Here is a 24,766-nt window from a genome sequence, read left to right as displayed (position 1 = left end):
CATTTTTCACTTTTGTTTACACAAAAATATAAATAAAATTTATGTTGACTGTGCAGAATATTCTTCCTTTGCTCTTTAAGTAACATAAAAAAAAATCTGATATTAGCTGGTTAATCTTTCTGATAAACCTATATTCTTCAAACTGTATTTCTAAAACTGTTACCTTAGAAATAGTGACGAGTGGCTTTCAGCTAGAGCACTTACTACTTATTACTGAAAATACTTCTAAACAGCTGAATTTGTCTCTATTGTGAGTGAGGGAAGAAGTGAAGTAACATTCTTTCTGCCAGATAATTGGGAGTGTTAAATAAAAAGTAGAGAAGGGAGCCAGACAGCACACAAAATTAAGAAGTAAAGTAAAAGTTAACGGCAGTAGTAATTTCTTTAGTGGCTTCATCAAGCAGAGAAGCACAGCGAATCAGAACATTTTAGGATTTCCTGGAATGGAATCTAAAACAGGATAACTGCAATGTCTCTGTCTCATCAGCACTATTGCTGTTGGTAGCTGTTTTTTTTTTTAATTCCTGATGGTTAGATTTTTGTGGTCTATAATTTTTTTAAATCACTCGTTATACCTTTATCATTGTGCTTTGATCTGTTTTTGGCTTCTTGTGCGTTTCTGATTTTTTTCTTCTTCTGTGACACATACCACTCATCTCTTTACACTCCTTCATCTCAATGCCTAAAGGGTCTGACTTGTGTTGTCATGCATGCTTATCCATTAGGGTAGTCAGAGGATCTGTCAGCACAACTCACACCCCTCTGCCTCTATTCTTTCTCACCTTCATATATTCACTTGAGAGGCTTTTAGCTAAACAAACACCTTATCTGTGAACTTTAAAGGAAGAAATTAAGGTTTATATAAAGCTGGACTCCCTGCTGCATCGTGAGCTTTTATATTCAGATAATTTGCTTGTTTTATATATATTTTCTTTAATTTCCATCATACAACTGCCTTGTTATTTATTATCTGCGTGTGTAAAAATAGAATATTTTCTACGTTTGTCTTGTGACCAGAGTGCCTGTCTTGTCACAAAAGCCTTTGAAATCATGGACGACTCCTGACAAGCTTGACTTGGTCTCAAATTCCTGTCGGTCTGACACTTAGCCCATTTGGTCCAAGCCACAGAACAATCTCAGCATCAAATTCAAGCCATTTACCAGAGGCCAAGATGGGCTCCATCAGGTGGATTGGATTTGATTGTATAAGATTTACGGTAGCCTTTGTCAAATCTGTCTGACCTGTGCTTTTTGTTTTCAATTGGTTTGACCCTACTTGACAAAGCTCCCCCTTTTCTAAGCAGAGCCCCGTCTGTGGTGCCTCTGTGAGGGGTCAGTGCTTTGAGACAGAGCGTGGAAGTGTGTAGTGGTGGTGTACTTTTGCAGAATTTAATCCAGTGTGTGGGATCAGGCAGACAAAAGCAGTGGTTGTCACTCCCGCTCTCGAGACTGTGGAACTGGATAAGCAGATAGCTGTCAGATTGGATATTTAGGAAGTTCAACTTTTAACTCTCTGAAAAGTGAAATTTTCTTAGTTTTATCCAGAAAACCACATTTTGCAGATATTCAACTCTTATTATGCTATTCCAATGCAATGTGTAGGCGGGGAACATACAATTAGATTCTTGACACAAGGTTTGCAGAGTACCTCCCTTGTGCGGCTTGGTAAAGATTCCCATACATGGCTTACAATCTTCTCTGCTAGCTGAAATACAGAGGCAAAATAATCTACACCCTCAGACTGATCTGTATTTGGCTTGGCAGCTACCTGTGCACAAGCATCTCCGGTTTCAGAGAACTAACATCCCTCTAGGCTAACGGTTAAAAATAGGATTTCGACAAATCTGAAAAGAAAATTGCTCTCAGGTAATAGTTAGCAGCTGAGCTATTAAATGGAAAAAAAAAAAAAAGTATTTAATGTTGAACAAACACTATGTATTGTGTGCCGTCCGGCTTAAAAATCCAGATGGGAACGTTTAGAGAAGTCATTTTGTTTTGCTTTTCTTAAATGTTTTTGATCATAAACTAACTTTAATATGACAAATACAGCAACAAATTCATTTGGCAATTGATGACTTAATTTATTCAGAGAAATAAAAGCTATGCAATCCTGTATTGCTCTGCATGAAAATATAATTGATCAATGTTGTTAAATCATAAATGGTGATTAACTAAATGTTTTTGTTTACTTGGCACACCCACATCTGATCCAAGATATCACTTAAACAAGAAACGTCTGCTGGTATGTAGTAGACTGAAAGATTTAAAAAAGCAACACATCCTGCAACACAAGATGCAAAACCTTACAACACAACATTTTAAAACGCAAAACTAATACTTGTTTTTGCAGCAGAACAATGATCTGAAGCACTCTAGCAAATCCACTCCTGAATGTCACAAATCAACTAAAGAAAATGAAGGTTTCAGTGGCCTATTTAATGACTAGACTTAAATCCGAGATGCTGCGGTTTGATCTTAAACAGGCAGTTTGTTTAATGAAAAGTCTGCATTGAGAAATGGACCAAGATTCTTCCACAGTGAGGTAAGATACTTTGTGAAAACCACCACAAATAAACATATTTGATGCTGTTTAATTTGTTTCTGCCAAACAGCCCTTGTGCCAGAAGTGACACAAGAGCTTTTAGATGTTGGGGACAGTTGCATGTTTTCATTGTCCAGGATTGTTTGGGGACCTTATTTTGTCTAAGAAATGAAATCATCATTTTGAAAATTCGTTATTTACATTTATTTGATCTGAAATGTTTAACCCTGAACAAGAAAGGGAAAAACTAGAGAAGTCTGTTTTGGGGCAAATACTTTTTACACGACAGTGTACGTCTGTATGCCTTAACAGAGAGGAATTTGGGGAGTTTAGTTTTTTTTTTTTTTATGTGTAAAGGTTTTTGTTATTGCTTTAGCTGCTCCCGAGCAGTTTTATGGTATGACAGAACAAGCTGTCTTGCTGGGTGGGATGTGTCTTTTGAATGAATGACAGTTTTGGCCTTTACTTCTCCTTCCATCTCTGAGCTGCAGCATCCATAATGCACTGCAAAAACACACATTTACTGCACTTTTAGCCAGGATTTATTCAGCCCTTTTCACTCAAGCAAATTGCTTCTCATAGACTCTCACAGTTGGTGATCCACTGTCTGGCACTGTGTTCAAAACCACAGACCAAGGCAGAGCGGTGGAGAGAGGAAGAGGGAGAAGGGCAATCTGAATTGGAGTTTGGTCAATCTTCAAACGTTTTTCCAGGGTGCTTACATGGTCTGATCAAAAGCCCCCCTCTGGCATGGACCCTTGTAGCCACAAGGGGAGGCCTCTGATGCCTCTGCCATCATTTCCCTCCAGCATATCCCTCAACTCAAATCCCCAGCTCTCTTAGTTGTAGGTACCATAACATAAAACATACATGTAATTGGAGTCTTAACAGAGAACAAATGATGTTAGTGATGTGCTTTTTGAAACCGATCGTTCTTTTATGTGAATTATTGAATTATTACCGTTTGAGACCTGCTCTTTGATGGCTTTTCTTGTGTTTTTATTCATACTGCAAATGTTGTTGTTTTTTCATCTTTCACTAACTGTGCTGTTGTTCAACCAATCGGATACGATGACAGAACAAGAATTACAAGGCTGCAAAATCATAATTGTGTTTTGGGCTTATTAAGGGGCAACCGAAACCAACCTTCTCCCATGTTGAAAAAGTAATTGCCCTTAAAACCTAATAACTGGTTATGTCACCCATGGCAACAACCACTTCCATCAAGCATTTGCAGTAACTGGCAGTACATTTTTTGCATTGATGTGGTGTTTTACAATAAACTGTACTGGATTGTTTTCAGCATGGTCTGTTAAAAGTAATGTCACAGCATCTCAAACTGTTGAAAATTAGACTTTGACTAGACCACTCCAAAAGCTTCTTTTTAATTTCTTTTTGAGCCATTTAAAGTTGGACTTGGTAGTGTGCTTTGGAAACCCTTTTTTTTTTTTTTTTTTTAAATGGATTCTTTTGCATAGAAAGTTACAACTTTCTCTCAAGTTGAACTTTGTTCTGCCAGTTTATTTCAAATACTACCTAGACTAATACTAAGAAAAGTGTCTTAGCAAAATACTTGCAAACATACTGGAGGACTCGTCAAACTGAAGCAGTTTTGCAATGTTTGAAGAAATTTTATATTTAGTAATGATTGAAAGATAGCTTCACCCATCAGCTCTAAAAATATGAAAATTCTTTGGGAAGATTGGTTTTGTGTATTGCATAGTACGCCTCATACTGAATTTAATCATTGAGAATATTACCAATTATTGATTCGACAGAAATTTCTTATACTTTGCAGATTTTAAAGCTAACCAGAGAACATTGGTCTTAGCATAATAATCTGTATGAACACAAAGTGAAAACAGATGGATCTCGAATGCTTACTGATGCATTAGACATCAATAGGCATTGATGTCCCAAGTGATTTCATGGGACCACTGGTGTTGCTTTGCAATTTCATAACTGAGTTTGAAATGCTCCCTTTTAAATTATGTTTGTAATGCAGCAGTCCAAAGAAAGCTAAAACAAAATCTGAAAACAGTGCTCCAGCTCCAGGATTTGCCTCCCACTCTTTGCCGCCTGAGGACACTTATTTCTGTTCTCCGTTATCTTCCACCATCACTGCTGTGTTTGGATTTATGTTTGTACATGAAGGATATCAAATCCCACATGCAGCGTGAATCTAAACACCAGTTGCCTACTGTGTGTTTGAGCAATTTGTTTAAATATCTATAATTCAAGATGTTGTCATCTTCTCTTTTTTTGAAACCATTAAATACAACCCATGGACTCCCTCGAGTAATGTAGACAGTTTTTCCAACACTCTCATCTATCTTCACCTTTTTACCCCCTTCCTTCTGTCTCCTTCCCATGCTGCTGGAAGAGAGGAGCTGCCTAATAGTTGCAGAGTTGAAATGGGGAACAGAGTCAGACCGGACTGAACCAAAGGGCAGCTCTCTGGGGCTGCAGGCTTCCTTTCAATGCATTGTTTTTCCTTTAATAGAGGGCGAGTGTGATTGTCTGAAAAGTATTACCTGGTTGCAGCCTTCTCATCTCGTCTGATATGTAATGCAGCGTCAAACAGGGCAAACTTTGACCAGGTTGTGCTTCTAAAGCACCCTAAGCGTTAAAGTTAGACTGAAGAAAATTAGGTTTTTAAGTTAGCTCTACGGCTGGATGATATGGCTTAAAAATAAAATCTCTGATTTTTTTCATACCAGATCCAATTTCCAATTATTTTGCTTGCTTTTTTCCAAGGGCCAGGCCATGAGAATGTATATTTAATTACAAAAATAGTCAAAATATTAATAGAATAATGACAAAATGTGGCCAGAAAGATGTTTTGAAATTACAATAAAATTGTTTCTCTCATTACAACAAAAGAATTGCTGTACAGAGAGAAAAGCTTGGATTTTTTTTTGTTGGAGTTATAAAATTACTACTTCATTCTTCATATATTACGACTTTATTTTGGTGAAAATAATACTTTATTCTCATATTATTTAATCTATATTTTTGTCCACAAAAACAACCAAGCCTTACTCTTATACTTTTTAAAACGTGCTTGAGAAACAAGATGGCTGCCTGGTTGTGCTGACATCGCTTCCAACTATGGAAGCCCAAGGAGTGCAAAATCCAGATTCTCCAAAAATTAAATCTTCAAACACCAAAGTATTTATTAATTGATTAAAATCAATTCATCGCCCAGTATTTGCATTGAGACAAAAAGCGAATAAATTCAGCTGTTTTTACCTCTTTGCCAGGTATTTGTTTTTTATTTAAGCAGATACCTTAGATACCTGCAGAGCAGGGGCTTTTTTGCTAAAACATTCCCGCTGCAGCAGTTGTGCTTGAGGCCAAAATGTGAATTGAGAGACCTCCCGACAGTAGTGAGAGAATGTGTGATAGAGATCTGATTCAGATGAACTGCGGGCAGGGAGGTCGGGTTATCTCATGATCCCTTGCGGTGGCCTGCTTGGACACATATCACAGCGTGCAGCTCTGTTATGGCCTGACGCTGACATGCTTTATGGACAAGCATATTTGCTGAGGTCTCCCTCCACGCTGCAGTGTCAGTAACTAGATGTAGATGGCCCCGGCCCCCTCATCCGTCCTCCATCCTCCCCACATATGGGTTTCACATATGTTCTGTCAGCGACTCTGGGATCGGTCCCCCTGGGTCAGACGCAGGTCAAACACGGAAGGCTTGACCAGTTTTAGTTTTTCCACTCAAGCGGTCAATCTCTAGGGCCCACAGTTAACCTACCTCACTTTTCTCCCCCCTTACATGACTATCTAATGGTTTTGACACACATTCCCTGCCTCACAAACAAACAAGAGGCCGTGTGTGTGCACACATCAGCTCCCAAACCTCTTCACCCTCCCAGTTTGACAGACGTCTGACCCTGACTTTCCCCCCTCTTGAGTTATTTTTTAGTGAGGCAGCCTGCTCTTTGGGGATGTCACTATCCGAATAGACAGATGAATGTTGGGGTGGAGAGAGGCAGACGGGAATGGACAGATGATAGAGACATCATCTTTGATGGTTGGGGGAGGAATCTGTGACATCTGACATCATAGAGACATCTCTCACGCCCCACATCAATAAACCTGCACCCTCCCTTTTAAAATGTGCTGTTGTGGCTACATATTTGGTCAACATGATTTAATGTGAAGAAACATTACCTGATTTGCGACGTATTACTCCATTTTTCCACTGTTTCTCCAGGAAGGTGGTCTTGGCTTGAAGTTCAAAGTCCTAGTGAGGGAATTCATCATTCATCAGAAGGAGGAAGAAAGGAAAACACAGCTAAGGTTTCACAATGGCTTAATTGTATCGGCAATTAATCTCTCAAAGTTTCTGTAACTAAAGGAACTACAAATACTCCCAGAGGACTCCTTTGAAGTCATAAATAAGTAATCCTCCAAGCTGTCGCACATGTTTCGTACTTACAAATGAGTTTAACAAATATAAAGATTCATAAATTTTAGTTATTATAAATCTAATCTTACCTGTTGTGACCTCAAACCTTGGCGTATTTTATTTGGATTTCATGTAAAAATTCACAAGTGGAAAGAAAACAATAAAAAAAAAAACATTTCAAAAATGTTTTTACAAATAAAAATCTAAAGTGATGGGAATTAATATTTGTTTCTGATGAATCCAGACTTCCTAGAACCACCTTTTGCAGTAATTAGAGCTGTGCTTTGGGGCATTGCAAATATATTACATTTTTGCTGTCATCAGAGCTAAATTCACCCAGTTGAACTAACAAATTCATACCGGTACACACTGCAACACTTTGACTGCAAAATGTGCTCTTCCAATAGACCCACAATTGCATTAAAACATGACAAATGCAGTCTACTATTTGAAAAAAAATATTTAGGAAAACAGCCAATAAAAGTTGTACACATTTGTAAAGTGGAAGAAAATGATTGGTCGTTTTCACCATTTTGTATGAATAAAAAAGTTTGGAATGCATTTGTATTCAACCCTCTTAGTCAGATTTGTAGAACTTCTATGTGACTTTTTTCTTCATCAACTTCTAACAATGGCAGACTTGAAGTTTTGCTTATTGTTTTTTGTGAAACAGCTTAGTTGGACTGGATGGGAAGTACCTGTGACCATTCATTTTTAAGTTTTCCTACTGATTCTCCTATGGATTTATGTCTTGAGTTTGACTGGGCCATTCATACAAAGAGCAGGACCAACCAACATCCCTCCCGCCGCTGAAAAAACAACATCCCTCATATGGGTCATTTTTCTTTCAGTTCAAAATTATGTTCTACATTGTGTTAATCTTAATACAGTACATAGATTTTTTTTTTTTCAGCGTTACCGTGACAGAATTTAATCTTGCAAGGCACCATATTTCCAAACAGCCTTCATGCAGAATTTTCATCTAACAGAATCTCAGTCAGTAAATGATGAACAATGTTGACAAATGTTTTGTGACTCTCATCTGTCATTCTTGTCAATCTCTGCTCGTCTGTTGTCATGTTTCTTGGTGTGACACGGATATAAATAGCTCTGCCTGACCTGTTTGTCTTCTCTTGTTTTATTTTTCTTCTTCTTAGATTCGCGTTGATGGTCCTCCTCATGGTGGCGTCCAGTATGAAACAATCTCAGTCATAAAGGACGGCAGCCCCATCCTCCGAGACATGGCCTTCTCTCTGGACCGCAGCTTCCTCTACGTCATGTCTGATAGACAGGTAGGCGTGAGTTTTTTTAATGTCTTTTTAAACCTTGTGCTCCCTAATTATACAAGCTATCCTAACAGGAGCATGGATGGCTTTTAATGCGTTTTGTGTGTGCAGATGCTTAAATGTCAGGGATAGTCTGTGTGGCTCCAATAGGGCCCAGGATGGCTCACCTCTGTACATTACCAAATCCACCAGCTCCTGTTGGCTATAAATAACCTGTGTGGCACAGCAGGGGGTTTGGGGAAGGGGGGGGGGGACATTCTGACAGCATTTGATAATGAAGGAGGAGAATGAGGGCAGGGACAAAGAAAGAAATAAAGAGACACGAAAAGGGTTAGGTAAGAATGAGAATAAGGGAGGTGAAGGACTCCTTCCTTTTGCTGGCTGTGGTGAGAGAAAGAGTAATGAGAAAAAGAGGGACAGCTGGGGAAGTGCATGACTTAGAGTAAAGGGAGGACCAGAGAGTGCAAGGTCATCCTTTCTTGTTCCTGATGAAGTGACACAGCATCGAAGGGCGAAAAAGGAAGCGACCGATAGCCATCAGTACAGCCGACGCGACGCTCGCCACAGGTAGAAAGAATGGGGCCAGACACCGGTGGGAGGGGAGACGCAAGGACGGCTCGGAGGTCGGGTGATAAAAGGGGAAAAGGAGATAGTTGCAGAGAAAAGACATGACAAGAGGAGGAGAAGTGAGAAGGCTGCAGAGAACAGAAGCGGCTGCAGGGGACTCGGTGGCGCAGCCGCCCCGGAGACGGGCGACGTGCAAGGCCGACAGTGTCAACTGATGAATTACCATCCTCACTTCCTTATCTGCTCTATGAACACAGTCAACAACTGGCTGGCCACCGCGCACAGGTGTGAACTTATACAGAGCAGGAGTCTTTATTTCCTCTATTTTTTGTCTTCAGTTTGACAAAGAGATTTGGTTGCAAGTTTAAAAATATTATTTTCATTTGAAAAAGTGAAAATCAGATCCATTCTTTACACATAGTAAGATATATTTGATATGTTTATTTTTGTTAATTTTGATGATTATGGCCTACAGTTAATGGAACTCCAAAACTCAGTTTCTTAGAATGTACAGTAGGAAATAGATTTGTAAAACTTCCTAAGGAATGTGGGGTATTCAGTACTTGAATGCAGTTGCTTTTTTCATGAATCTCTCCTCCAGTCTTCAATATTGAGAAAATCAGTCCGTGACACCACTGAGGTATAAAAACAAAAAGCCCAGGTTGCTTTAGATCCAGCCTTCAACTCATCAGGTTTGTTTGTGCCTCTTATCTTCCATCTGAAAATACTCCACAAATTCTCTATGGTGTTTAGTTCAGCTAGTTTGCTGGCCAATCAAGCACAGTGATGCTACGGTCATTAAATCAGTTTCTCCTGGCAGAATGTGCAGGTGTGAAGTCCTGCTGGAAAAAATAAATGAGCAGCTTCATGAAGCTTGTCAGCAGAGGGATGCATAAAGTGCTCTAAAGTTTCTTGGACTTGATGAAAAGACAACAGAACAATGGAAGCAGAGGCCATAGCTTAGCCCCACTTAAGATCAATGAACAACAGCTTGGAATGTAACAGTTGTAAACCATGTTCTAGATACGTGTGTGCAGAAATTGTTGAAACAGTGAAATCACATTTATTTACTTATTTATTCCCCAAAATAGAATGGGCTTTGCTTCACAATTCTAATACCACAATTTTTCCTTCCACTCAACTTTCCATGAGTACTCTTAGATACAACTGTCAGCCAGCTCTTGAGCAGAAACATTTTACAGCTGGCCCACATTCTGGAAAATGTCAGTGGTTGTTTGCTGGATAGATGTAAGGTCTGCAGTCTTTGTATTCCACCTTGTAACCATAAAATTATATTTTTGTATTAAAAGTAATAATATAATAGCCTAAAAATTTTAAATCTAGAAATGTAGTCATCTTATGTTGTAATTCTCCTAAGAGACTGAATTTTGAGTTTCATTGACTAAAAAGCCATACTAATTACAATTAACATAAAAATGCATGATATACTGTATGTTACTCTGCTTTAATTGAATCAATAGAATATACTGCATATTTTATTATGTTTATTGAGGCACCTTTTATGCAGTTTGCTTTCTTTCACTCAGTAATTTATAAGTTGCTCTGCATTTTTTAGCCATGTACTTATAAACAATATAACAGTCACATAAACATATCATTTGACCCGGCAGGAATTTAGTACTTGAATCAAAAATCCCTTCAATTATTCTGGGAAAAATTAATATTTAAAGTCTCTGGTCTCTCATTTTATCAGAATTTATGCAACAAAATATTTAATTTGGCAACTTGAATTTAATTACATCTTTTCAGATCACTAAGAGTCAGTTTCAATTAATAAATACCATGCACAGTCAGAATATAGAAAACACAGAATTGGACAGATTGCACAAGTAAAGAAGAGTTTGTATGGAGTCTGAAATGATTTTCCCCATGTTTACTAAATCCTTTATTCCCACTTATTTCACAGATGAAACACGCTTTTGATGTTGAGCTCATAACTGCTAGTCATCTGAATGAGAATTTATATCTGTGGATGTTATTAGTATTCAGCTTGTAGACTCTTCTGTCTCTCTCTGCAGGGGTTAGGGAGGATCGAAGCAGATGCACTCACACACACACACACACACACGCCAACATGTTCAGCTGCTTTGGAGATGTTGCCTTGAATGTTTAACGATACAGTTCGATAGTCACACCTGACAGATTGGCTGAATTGGGATTCAGTTCTGCTTTTTTTGTTTTACTATGGGATTCTTTGACTCTGCAGCAACAGTTTTTCAGATTTCATACTGCTCTTTCTTTGGTTGATCTGAACAACTGAAATCTAAGGACATGCATTGAAGATCTGCGATGCTATCTGTCATACATTACACAGCAGATACCTTAAACAAGCCCTGCTGCACTCAGTGGGAGACATCTATTTGACCTTTATCTCAACATTGGCTTAAATGTCACCCCCAATCACACATCCAGACTTATCACGGGATATATCTTGTCTAAGGTCCGTTTGTTCCCGTGAGTCTGACTGATGCAGGCTGAGGCCAAGCACATGGCGTTGGGAGATGGCAGAGAACAAAGGAGGGATGATATCAAACAGGAACCGAGGCAGATTTGGCTCCAGTTGCATTTCCGACTTGGAATAACAAAGAAGCCCTCTGTGTTTGGCACAGTGGGAAAGGGAGCGAACAGAAGAGAGGGAGAACATGAGGCTGGAGGAGAGAAACAGAAATTGAGGAAGTGAGTGTAATATTTGCAAGGCAAGGCCACACTGGTGAACCTGGACTCATTCTCACTTCTGCCCTCACAGCTACCAGGTTCAGAATCTTTATGATTTTAAATATACAAACAAGCAGTCAAAGTACAACGCAAAGTGCTTACTTTGTTTATTTACATAGGTGCTACAGTCGAGAGTTCACTAGCTCCACCAGTCCCACATGGAAGAAAAATTGGCCTTTTAACACTACACATACATTCAAGCATCTGTTCTCCATTCAGTATTCAAATGGTGTTTACCTGATGCTTTTGGGGTAATTCCTCAAAAATGTGTTTGTATTGCTCATTAACATAGCGTCTGCAAATTAGACTCAACAGACATCCTTATGTTATCTGGTTCTCATTTGTTACTTCCTTATATTCAAATAATGGATGCTATTCTTCCTGTTTTGTACTCACCCCATCTTGCTGTCATGTTAAACGGTGCTTTACTTAGTAGATGTAATGGCAATGCCAGCAGTAATATTAATGACAGCCTGAGAATGGCGCAATGTGAGGGCAGCGCAGTGGAACTGATGAAAAGACCTGGCGGACTTGTTTCTTCTTCTCCACCAGCAGCATCAGTGTTGTGTATGTGGGACTTGTCCTGCTGTAAGGTGCTGGATCATCACTGACAGTTTCAACACGTCTAAGTAAAGAGGATTTTCTTCCCAAAATTTATGCTGATGTTTCCTGTGACACCGCAGTGAAAATATTGTGACTACTTAAACTTTTTTACACGCAGCAAACTATTTCAAATATTTTATTGGAACTTTATACCAAAGTCGTGCATAATTGTGAAAGCAAAATGTGACGTGGTTTCAAGCATATATTCTGCTAATAGAAATTTGAGAACTGTGGCCTTTCACACATTTGATCTGTCATCTACTTGGCTTGTGACAAATTTCATAGGGGAAAAAACTTGCTTGGTAGTGACAAGTTTTTTACCTTTTTTCTTTTGTGAAGCGACTTGTTTGGTTTGCTTCTTGGTTTTCATGACATTTCTTTTACTCTAAAAACCAAATGTGATCTACTTTATCAAAAACAGAAACCATGGAGGTTTGTAGTTGTACTGGGATGAAATTTTGATACACAGTGTATTTAACAGGATTTAAACTCTGGTTTCTGTCTCTTTTTGGCACAGTTAGTTTTAAGATTGATCCAGGGTGATTGGATCTCCACTGACATAATAATAATATTTCAGATTGAGATCAATTTCAGACATCAGTGGGATTAGTTGCAAACATTTTACAGCAAATACCAAGAAAGTGGTGTGAGGATAAGAATAACTCTGCTTATAAAGATGCACATGCTGAAGGTCAAAACTGCTTAACTTACAAGACCTTGTTTGCAGGTCATGATCAAATCCCTACACTAGTGCTGTAAATAAGTGGCTGAGCAGGAGATTTTCCATTTAAACAGCCAAGACAGAAAAATACATTTTGGCAAATATTGTCTTGTTTTTATTGGTAGGCGTCCATGAATTCCTGATCTTGAGCCTCAAAGACTATTTTTGTTGACATGTTGCTTTAAATTGTTAATTTCAAATTAGCTACCAGATGCGTCTGGTTTTATTTGGAGGGCTGAAAATATTTTTCTTTTGTCAGCTTTACTACTTACAGTATATAGTCCTGTAAATGGTCTGTTGGTCACCATTCAGTAAAAAGGAGACATTTCAAAATCAGTTGTATCGCTTATATGCAGGTTTTGTAAAAAGTCGACAGGATCCTAAATTTCTATGCACATTCTTGTCACTTTCCATCCATCCATCCATCCATCTTCTTCCGCTTATCCGAGGTCGGGTCGCGGGGGTAGCAGCTTCAGAAGGGAGGCCCAGACTTCCCTCTCCCCAGCCACTTCTTCCAGCTCCTCCGGGGGAATCCCGAGGCGTTCCCAGGCCAGCCGAGAGACATAGTCCCTCCAGCGTGTCCTGGGTCTTCCCCGGGGCCTCCTCCCGGTGGGACGTGCCCGGACCACCTCACCAGGGAGGCGTCCAGGAGGCATCCTGACCAGATGCCCAAGCCACCTCAACTGGCTCTTCTCGATGTGAAGGAGCAGCGGCTCTACTCTGAGTCCCTCCCGGATGACTGAGCTTCTCACCCTATCTCTAAGGGAGAGCCCAGCCACCCTACGGAGAAAACCCATTTCGGCCGCTTGTATCCGCGATCTCGTTCTTTCGGTCATGACCCAAAGCTCATGACCATAGATGAGGGTGGGAACGTAGATCGACCGGTAAATCGAGAGCTTCGCTTTTTGGCTCAGCTCTCTCTTCACCACGACGGACCGGTACAGCGCCCGCTTGACAGCAGACGCTGCGCCAATCCGCCTGTCGATCTCCCGCTCCCTTCTTCCCCCATTCGTGAACAAGATCCCGAGATACTTAAACTCCTCCACTTGGGGCAGGACACCCCCCCTGACCCGGAGAAGGCACTCTACCCTTTTCCGGCTCAAGACCATGGCCTCGGATTTGGAGGCACTGATCCCCATCCCGGCCGCTTCACACTCGGCTGCGAACCGATCCAGCGAGAGCTGCAGATCACGATCTGATGAAGCCAAAAGGACCACATCGTCTGCGAAAAGCAGAGATGAGATCCTGAGGCCACCAAATCGGATCCCCTCAACACCTTGGCTGTGCCTAGAAATTCTGTCCATGAAAGTGATGAACAGAATCGGTGACAAAGGGCAGCCCTGGCGGAGTCCAACTCTCACCGGAAACGAGCCCGACTTACTGCCGGCAATGCGGACCAGACTCTGACACCGGTCATACAGGGACCTGACAGCCCGTATCAAAGGGCCCGGTACCCCATACTCCCGGAGAACCCCCCACAGGGCTCCCCGAGGGACACGGTCGAACGCCTTCTCCAAGTCCACAAAACACATGTAGACTGGTTGGGCGAACTCCCATGCACCCTCCAGGACCCTGCTGAGGGTGTAGAGCTGGTCCAGTGTTCCACGACCAGGACGAAAACCACACTGCTCTTCCTGAATCCGAGGTTCGACTATCCGACGGACCCTCCTCTCCAGGACCCCTGAATAGACCTTGCCAGGGAGGCTTAAGAGTGTGACCCCTCTATAATTGGAGCACACCCTCCGGTCCCCCTTTTTGAACAGGGGGACCACCACCCCAGTCTGCCAATCCAGGGGAACTGCCCCCGATGTCCATGCGATATTGCAGAGTCGCGTCAACCAACACAACCCTACAACATCCAGAGCCTTAAGGAACTCCGGGCGGATCTCATCCACCCCCGGGGCCTTGCCACCGAGGAGCTTTTTAACCACCTCGGCGACCTCGCCCCCAGAGATTGGAGAGCCCAACCCAGAGTCCCCAGGCTCCGCTTCCTCAGTGGAAGGCATGTTGGTGGGATTGAGGAGGTCTTCGAAGTACTCTGCCCACCGGCCCACAACGTCCCGAGTAGAGGTCAGCAGCACACCATCCCCACTATAAACAGTGTTGGTGCTGCACCGCTTCCCCCCCCTGAGACGCCGGATGGTGGACCAGAATCGCCTCGAAGCCGTGCGGAAGTCTTTCTCCATGGCCTCTCCAAACTCCTCCCACACCCGAGTTTTTGCCTCAGCAACCGCCCGAGCCGCATGCCGCTTCGCCCGCCGGTACCCATCAGCTGCTTCCGGAGTCCCACAGGCCAAAAAGGCTCGATAGGACTCCTTCTTCAGCCTGACGGCATCCCTCACCGAAGGTGTCCACCAACGGGTTCGAGGGTTGCCGCCGCGACAGGCACCGACAACCTTGCGGCCACAGCTCCGATCGGCCGCCTCGACAATGGAGGCACGGAACACGGTCCACTCAGACTCCATGTCCCCCACCTCCCCCGGGACGTGTTCGAAGTTTTGCCGGAGATGGGAGTTAAAGCTCCGTCTCACAGGGGATTCCGCCAGACGTTCCCAGCAGACCCTCACAACACGTTTGGGCCTGCCAGGTCTGACCGGCTTTCGCCCCCGCCACCGGAGCCAACTCACCACCAGGTAGTGGTTCTTGTCACTTTTCTGATCAATTTGATGGACTTCTACACATGACAAGTGGCTCATGTAGTAGGATTATGTTTGCTACTGCTACTACATCCAAGAATATATTCCCACAGTTTTGGTACTTGACTTGGTTGCAATGCCATTGGCAAACCCAGTGATGAACAGAAAAGGTCATAGCTGTTGCGGTGGATTCAGCTGAGCTGCCTCCTGGACACATCCTCGAATCCTTGCTTTCTTTTCCTCCAAGTAATATGAAATGCCCTCTGAAATGTCTTACATTCCCAAATCCACCTCACAACATTTAATATTGCATCAAAAGCTGTTGTTTTCAAGCTGAATACCACATCATCCACTGGTGGAGCAAAGCACATGGCTATGTAGTTCACATGATCTGCAAGTATTTCAATGGAAAGCACAGGGGTATTGTTTTTTTTTATCTGCTGGTAGGATGAATATGAAGCCAGATATGCTGTGATGCAGTATGCTATAGCAATAACAATTCCAACTGGCGGTCTAATCAAACAGGTGGACAAAGTGTTCATGTTTGAATGGCAGCTGCAGCAGAGCTTATTTATTGCTGCTTTTGCCAGCTCATGCAAATGTAGAGCATTAGATCTGTGTTAGGGTTTGGAGTGGTCTTGCTTTTTACCCACCCCCACCTTTTTTACTGTTTCATGTTTTTCTCTTTTTCTGTGCCCAAAAATACAAACAACCTCAGCTGCTTTATTAAAACTGGATCTGAATTAGCTTTTTTTTTTGTGCTCTGTGAAGGTTTTTGGAGGATTAGGTCAACCGAGGGACATGAAACACAGTTAAGGTCTTGAACAGCGTACATGGATTATTGTTATTCTTTCATTTATGCAGCACTGAAATGAATGGCTTAAACTCATTCTGTAACAAGTCTCTTATCCATCTTGCATTGATTTGGCCCAGATAGTAAGGGTGGGCACACGTCATGTTGAGAATTAGCAGCAGCATTATTTCAGTTGTGGTCAGAAGCCAGTACACAAAGACCAGGCTGTAATGTATTATTCATGGGAAACAATCAAGATTTAACATGTGAAAGGGCTTTGAAGTGGAATCTGTGGCATAGTCATACCACTGACAGCTCAAACCCGCTGTTAAAAAAGCTTTTTTAACAGGAAAAATCTCACATACACAGTGTATTAATTTCTTTAAATGTAGCGAAGGGACACATGTGTTGACTTTGTAGTGGTCTTGAATGGTTTTGTTAATTTTTATAGGTTTAGCACACAACCATATATAATAGACCTCTGCAGATTTAATGGAGTTCCCAGTGAAATAGAAGCTCTCTAATTGCAGGCTTTTTATAAGGATGAGTGTGAAATTCCTGACCAATGGAGGGATACTGAGCCAGCCAAGAAAACTGTCTCGTTTTTTATGGCTAGACCCATACAGCGTTCACCCATGTGCTGCTGTCACTCTTCAGTACACCCTTGGCTCTTTAGAAAACATTAAATCCTGTCAGCTTCCAGTGTTTGTGTCCCATCCTGCCTTCATCTGTTACTTTCACGTAAAAAAACCGGCAACGTTACAGAAAAGAAAGCCTCATATTTTCAGCTCTACCAATTTATTCCAGTTGCTCAGCTGTGAAATTTAAATCCTGTGCATGAGTTGTTTGTTTTTTTCCAAGCCCTTAAGTCTTTCTATGATGTGTTCTTGGAACCCGTTTTCCCAAAGAGTCCTCCCCTTGGAAGTTTTCAGTTTTGCATCCAGACTGAGACAAATTAAGTTGCTATTATTGTGACTAGAGAAAAGAGAATTTACCTGTCAAAAACCATCAATGACAACATTATCATAATAGTAAGAATACCTTTGTGGTGTTTCAAGTTGAAGCAATTAGTCCATGTTATACATTTTTGTTAAAATTTCTGTGCAAGGGCATTTAAGCTGTAAGATCATGCCAGTTCATCAAATAATGCCATATTTTTGGAAAGTAAAGTCAATAAAGAAAAACTGTCTTTTATACAGTGAAACTTTTATATTTAGAGCCCCCATCTGGTGTGTCATGACCCAGGATGTAGTCCAATACTTTGGCTTGAACCACTGTTTATGTGAAAGAAGTGGTCCAAGCTAATGTTTTCTGTCATGCTCTGGAAAACTGTGAAGCCATATGGCAACACATGGACCACACATCTGTGTCTGTTCCCCAGTCACACAGGGACTCGACATGGAAGTACAACATCTTTGGGACAGCTTGCCATCAGTCAAGCAGACGACATCGGTCTTGATAGATTGCCGTTTGAGTTCTACCTGAGATGCAAGCACAACAGCAGGGTCAGTTTAGAGGCTGTTTATAGGGTGAGGCCAGCAAATCATTCGCATGACTGCTTCTTCTGGTTGCTTTTCAGCTGAGAAACAAATCTAAAGCTGAAACATGAAACTTCACGCTAGATTTTTTGCTGATTCTCAGGCAGCCTTGCTGTTGCTATTCACGAGTGGTCAATACACACGGTCAGCCTTATTGAGGAAGCCGTTCAGCTTTTCATTATAAAAATAACTTGCATTGTCCATCTGCCGCTTGTTAGGTTTCATTAATCTGAAGCTCTGATTGATAAATTATTTTTGTCAATACCCTAAAACACTTTCTAAAATGGAACATACTCATATTGCTGATGATTTTTACAACATTTATTGTCTGCACCTAAAACAAGTATACACACTTACAGATGTTTCAGGTCTAAGACCAGAACTGAGCAGAAAAGTTAATAATATAATAAAATAAAGGTATAAAATATTAAGTATGTTATAGAACCTACAGAGTTTTAGAGTACGTCAGTATTAATATTGTATTAATGTTGTACTCTTGCAATGTTTTGCCTGCAGTCTACTTGTCTTCCTTTCCTATACATAGACATCTACTTGGGGCAGCACATTAGGTCAATTGCCAGACAAACAAAACACTACAGGAGTGAGTACAGGTTCTCTTACACTGTGAACAACATATAAGTGTTTAGATGACCTGAACATCATAATCTTTCATAGTAAAAAATGGAAATTGCTACTGTTTCAGCTCTTAAAAGGTTGCTTTCTTAATTTCTAATCTCCATATGTTGATTTTTCCAACCTAAAGAGACCAATAGAATGTTTGCATGTTTATTGGAACATGTGCTCCGTGTTTTGTTTTTTTTGCATATGCCATTTATTTGTATGTGCTGTGTCTGATCAGAGAGAGGTCAGAGGTTATGGATAGTTCAAGGTTTAACCAAGTCTTTTCAAACAGACATAAGGTGTTACTAGGCAGATCTGGTTAAATACCCCTGAAACGAGCTACGCTTCACTGCTCTTCTGTTGCTTTCTTATGCTCACTAATAAGTGTCCCTTCACCATTTTAGCTATGTTCTATTGATGTTTTGCATGTCTGAATGTCGTGCTTCATGTGCACCCTTCTTTGCAAGCCCACCTCACAAAAGCACCCCATTTGCATGAATCCCTGAACTGGCATTGTTAATTGACTTAAGCTAGGATTAGTGTTAATCAGGTTTTTTTGCCCTGAAACTATTGACCAACCCTAACCTCATTATTTGATAGCAGCACACGTCCTGTCAGCCCCCATCAAGCTGTTAATTAAAAGAAGCCTGTGCACACCAGTGTCCCGGCCTGACCCTCTTTGTACATCCCATTTGTCCCCCCTTTTTTCCTTCTCATACCCTACCAACATGGCTCTTGCTATAACAGTGGAGGTCAGTACAAAGTATTCCATAGTGCTCACATTAACCTCAGAAGCTAGATCATCATGTCATGTTAGCAGAGCATTTGGATTTAATTCGAGTCATCTGTAGCTTGACCTAATCTATGGGACAAACTTACTGCAAATAAATGAATTTCAAGTTCAGCGTTGCAGGTTTATATTTCACTTTGTGAACACTTTCACTTTGTGGGTTTAAGCACAGTTGGTGCTTAAACCCACTGACTGTGCAGTTAACTTTCACAGTCCTTGTGGCGTAATAGAACGTAATAAAGATACCTGATTCTGGGAAAGTCCGATTCCCTTCCTGTTTGAGAGATCTGGCAACTGGTAGGTTTACTGTTGCTCATACAAATGCAGTTATGCCTCAGTAATTGAAAATTTAATCAAAAAGTTAAATTCTTTTTATATAGATTAATCACACACAGGATTTTCATACAAAAAAAATCAATCTACTGAAAAATATGTACAGTATCAATACTTGGCTATGACTTCATTAGTGCTGTGGGTCATGGAGGTTATTAGCCTTTGGCATTGTTGAGATGTCAACAATGCCAAATATTGGGCTTCAACTTTTTTGCGTTGTTGGTTCTTGTCTTTCATCTTCGTCTTGACAATACTTTAGAGATTGTCAGTGATGTTCAGAATAGGTCGGTTTACTGGTCTAAATCAAGCACAGAGATGCCATTGTCATTGGAGGAGTTACTGATATTTCTGGCAGTGTGAGCAGATGTCGAGTCATGTTGGAATTTTAAATTAACAAATGTCAAAACATTCCTGGTAGGTGACTACTCTAACATTCAACTTTTACCAAGACCAGCAGATTTACATGGCTCCCCAAATCATCACTGCCTGTGTGAACTTCACTTGGGTCTTCAAGGAACATAAATTTTCTTGCCTTTCCACTGCTCCTCCAGACTCTGTGACCTTAGTTTCTAATTAAAAAAGTGAACTCCACTTTCATCTAAAATAAGGACTTTGGACCGTTGAGCCCTGTGAATCTCTCTCAAAATTGTGATTGGGATTTGCTTCACAATTGTCTTAATGCGACAATTTTCTTAACAACAAACTTTTCATTAATTTGCTTTATTAACTATTTTCTAAACAAACATGTATGGAAGTTGATGATGACTATCTGCCCAGCTGTTAAGTCACCTTGATTGTTGTGTAATATGCTGCTATTAGGACCATTTTTACAGCTCTTCTGTTATGTTCTAATTGTCTGTGCATTGTTTTTTTTTTAAATGTTAGTAATCATTAGAATTAACCTAAAATACACTATCTGTCCCTCTGAGTGTATCGAATCATTGTATGAGCTGCATTAAACTGATAAAATTAATGATCTTTAACAATGTTTGAAAACTGAAAATGTGGGGGGAAAAATCAATAATAATGAAATGTCATCATCTCAGATTTCACTTCTAACTGGATGCTGGTGGTTCTGTGTTGGACTGAGGTTTGAAATGGCTTTGTGAATATTCAGTGCAGAATTTTGTGCATGTATACTTTGTAAATGCGAGCCAAAAGGAATGGTCCAGGAGGCATCCTACCAGAATAATCAGCTCTATAATTAAGTGCTGAGACTACGTCAGCTGCCTTCATACAGTCCCCCATCCCCACCTCCCCACTGCACCTCATTCTGTCTCTTTTCACTCTCGCTGTCTGCCCAGGATTTGTCTGCTTCCTCCCAGCGCCTATGCCGAATGCTCATGACATTTACTGTGAGACTAATGGCAGTGCTTCAGTCCTCCTAATTGTTAGCTTTAATTGCAATAATTATTTACAAGCCTAATTAAAGCCTAGAGAGTGTCAGGGAGAAACACGAGTGCCAGTTGAAGGAACCACGAAAGGGCTTGTCAGGAGCCAGGCAAAGAGTAAAGCAGCACCAATGTTTGGTCGATAATTGGGGAGGCTGTGTCTGAAAGTCTCTCTTGCTCTCTCACTCTTGCTTTCATTGTCCCACTTCATGTATATTAGTTCCTTTCTCTCCAAGTGTTGACAGTGGAGTCCAGTGAGTGTGTGAAGTGTGTTGTAGACAGTTTTTAGGTTCAGCGAAAACAGTTGGGTTGTAGCAGTCTCAGTCATCAGCTCTGGTCCAGGTGTTTAGAGAAAAGGTCTCACACTGCTTGTCTTCTTTCTTGTTTGAGATGTACTGACAGCTTTTTTATGACACCACCAGCTGCCCTCTGACCGACTGAAAATTTGTGTGTGTGTGCCACATGTGAATTAGTTTGTCACTGGTTGCCTTTTAGCCAGACCTTGAGTTCATATGCTGTCTTTGGCAGAAACGCAGGTGACCTTTTGTGCCTAGCTGTTTGCAGGCGTGTGCGTGAGTGTGTGTTTTACTGACTGATAATGGTCATGCTGCCAGGGCTGCAATATGTTTTTCGTCTGTCCTTCACAAGGCCAGGTTTACAGGACACAGCAGGAAGACTTCTGCTTTTGATGGGGCACCCATGGCAGCTCATCCCTTCCCTCCCTCCGTGTGTTGGAGTTGTGCAACACACCCCCAGTTTTCTCTACCCTTCCCCACCTTTCTCCACCCCTTTCTCCTGTCTTTTTTTCCTTTCTTCTCTGCTGTCAGAGCAGCGTCCGATGGGAGAACTCAATTCCACAATGCTGTTCTTTGATCCCCTGTGGCTCAATTTGACAAAACTGTCAGCCTCCACCTTAGTGATGGATTATTTCATCGCCTAGTTTGTGCAAGTGTGGATTTAATATGTGTACGTGTTTGTCTATGGAAGTGTATTTGATATTAAATTAGGTCAGGTACGCTTTTAAAACTCTTGGTGCCCAGAAGAAATAACAGTATGCTTTAAAATCCAAAAATCCCATTGCAGATTCAATTTAATAATGTGTATCTTAGATCTTAAGTATTTCTTTGGTGTACTTTTTGGTGTACTTTTCAAAAAGCATGTACATCACTTCATAATATGTGTTACTATAAATGATTATCTACGTACAGTATGTCTGCACTCATTCCTATAGTTATTTTCTGCTTGGATAGTTGCTATATATCTGTGTTTTTGTGTGATCTTAGTAAGATGAAGATCATCTGTAGACATAAAGAATATAATAAAGTAAAATCAACCAAAATGCTACATGCATTTGAGATATTTAATAGTTTTCAGAAAGCCTTTATGTTCACATGGATGTAATGAAGACATTTTTTCCCTTAAAATAAACTCACTCTAGAAAGTATTTAGAAACTGCAGTTTGCATGTGGATTGATCTTGACAATACATCATTGTAACCCTAGATAAGGCCTAACTCCGTTCTGTACATCCTAGTTTTATTGTTTGTAAGTCACTGTTAATATTTTTGTTTTGTATAATTGACATCTTGTATGTTTAGCAGTATTTCCTTTATGTTCTCAGATATAAAATAAACGAAACTTTAAAACAATATTAAAAAAGATAAGCCACAGGGTAAACAAAACCAGAAATGTAGATTATTTGAAATATAACCATGTTGATGACCTTTAGCTCTAATATTTGGAACCATAAGAATAACAGAGCTTCCAGATATAGCAACACAGTAAAGGGCTAAAACATTGTCGAGTGAGGTGTCTGAAACCTGCAGTTTATCACTCAAGGCAATTAAAACTAGAGTTCTGGAACCACAAGCACTATGTACCTCGGAGGCAAAATGTTTATTAAATTCCCACTTTCCAAAAGCAACTGGGGAGCAGTTAATTTGGCTGCACAGAGGCAGCTGTCTGAAAATTGTGCGATGAGAGAGAGAAAAAGACAGAGGGTGGAGAGAGAGAGACGAAGAGAGTGAGACACAAAGGCAGTTTGGGCTCATTATGTTGATTTTTTTCCCTCTACTGCCAAACAAAGACACCCAGGCACTTTCAGACACACCAACCAAGATCACTCGCAGTTTGCTTTCTTTCTCTAACTCCACGGAATTTATTTGGAGCCAAATCTAATAATATTTTCTTCGATGTAAAAGTTTTCCATCAATCTTTGTGTTTCTGATTCTCACCAAAGGCTCAAATTGGAATCAATCATGGACGTTATTAAAAGGTCTGATGAGGTCTTTGAAGAGCCTCACCAGTACCTCAGAATCCCATTAATATCTCAGTGCTGAAGCCCCGCTGAGCTGGAGTTTGCATATTGCCCAAGAAGCGTGTGCAGAACACATAAATCATAAACAATCATAGACAGACACACACGCATAGTTTTAGATTAGATGATGTGTTCCTCACCACCTGAGCCTAGTTATCAATACCTCCTTCCCTATCTGTCTCTCCATCTTGTTCCTCACAGACTAATATTCATCACACAGACACACATGTGTACCCACAAGCAACAGCCCTGAGAGCAGCGGGGTGTATCCAAACCCTTCATTTGTATGTACATGGTGTATGCTGGAAGAGAGGCTGAAACAAAGAGAACAAACATGCTCACTTGCGCACACACACATGCTGTTACACACTCACGCACACATGCTTACAAAAAATAAATAAAAATAATACCACACTCAGACATGCGCTGCAGAGTCCCTCTGTGGATCAGAATTCATCTCTGTCTGCTTTTCCACTGCAAATCAATACTCCCGTTGGTCGACAGACAGCCGTTAAGTGTGCCAGGGAGGCTCCCAACACACTCTCCATACACACATATGACACACACACTCAATGCCTGTTGATGTCTGATGGCCTGTGCTGCTTCCTTATTAACTCCTCACATGCTGACTGAAGCATACACCTCATTACTGGCTGCATTGACAGTCTGGGATCCCACTGAGAGACACTCAGACAAGTTGGACAAAGACGAGAGCAGGAATGGATCGAAAGAGGTACAGTGGGGCGACAAGCATGAAGGTTGTCACACAGACGAGCGGCCCGGACAGGTGGGTAAAAATAGGTCGACACAAGTGGATTGACTGACAAGGAAACCAGTCAAAAAGTTACCAGTTAGTGCAGTCGGTAAAGCAGAGTTATAAATAAATTTATAATGAGGAAAGCCATGCACATCTCTTTGTTACTAAAGTGAGGTTGACCCTGAGTTCTACACAAAGATGCAACAGACGTTAGATGTTAATTAACAGAAATAGACTGTAATCTGACATTATCAGGCAATGAAGAAAAAAGATTCACACTATACGAAGTTGGTAACAATATGATGATTTGGAAGCCTGATTATTATGTTTATCTTGGTAATTGGTATCACAATGCTGTAAAAAATGTGTTAAAAAAGAAAGACATATTATTATATACCCACGGTCACAAATTAGTTAGTCCATAATTATGTCCACAGTTAATTTTTTTGCTTTTATAATTTGAGTTAGTGAAACTTTTTGAGCCAAAACAAATGTTATGCTATCATGTTTTTAGCAGTTTTAACATTGCCAGACCAATCCAACGACCATTTCAGCTTTGCTAGGAGCCTAGAGTTTCTTGAAAACAATTATGTATGATTAGAACATTCAAACTCCACACCGAAACACCCATTTGGTTGGCAGGTTGTACCACCTTGTTAAGAGATGCATAAACCTGACTACAACAATCACTAGCATTCTAGAGAAGGAATACA

General features: G+C 40.8%; 1 protein-coding gene across 1 annotated transcript in view; it reads left to right on the top strand.

Moving 5' to 3' along the window:
- plxna2 (plexin A2) overlaps nucleotides 1–24,766 on the top strand; it is a 213,707-nt gene that overhangs the window by 80,708 nt on the left and 108,233 nt on the right. Inside the window, exon 4 of the mRNA XM_028010799.1 lies at nucleotides 8,123–8,257. Within this exon, the coding sequence (XP_027866600.1) occupies nucleotides 8,123–8,257 (135 nt within the window). The remainder of the gene's footprint in view (nucleotides 1–8,122; nucleotides 8,258–24,766) is intronic.

The sequence above is a fragment of the Xiphophorus couchianus genome, chromosome 24 (genome assembly GCF_001444195.1).
Source record: "Xiphophorus couchianus chromosome 24, X_couchianus-1.0, whole genome shotgun sequence".
NCBI classification, from domain to species: Eukaryota; Metazoa; Chordata; class Actinopteri; order Cyprinodontiformes; family Poeciliidae; genus Xiphophorus; species Xiphophorus couchianus.
This window is presented reverse-complemented; position numbering and strand designations above follow the sequence as displayed.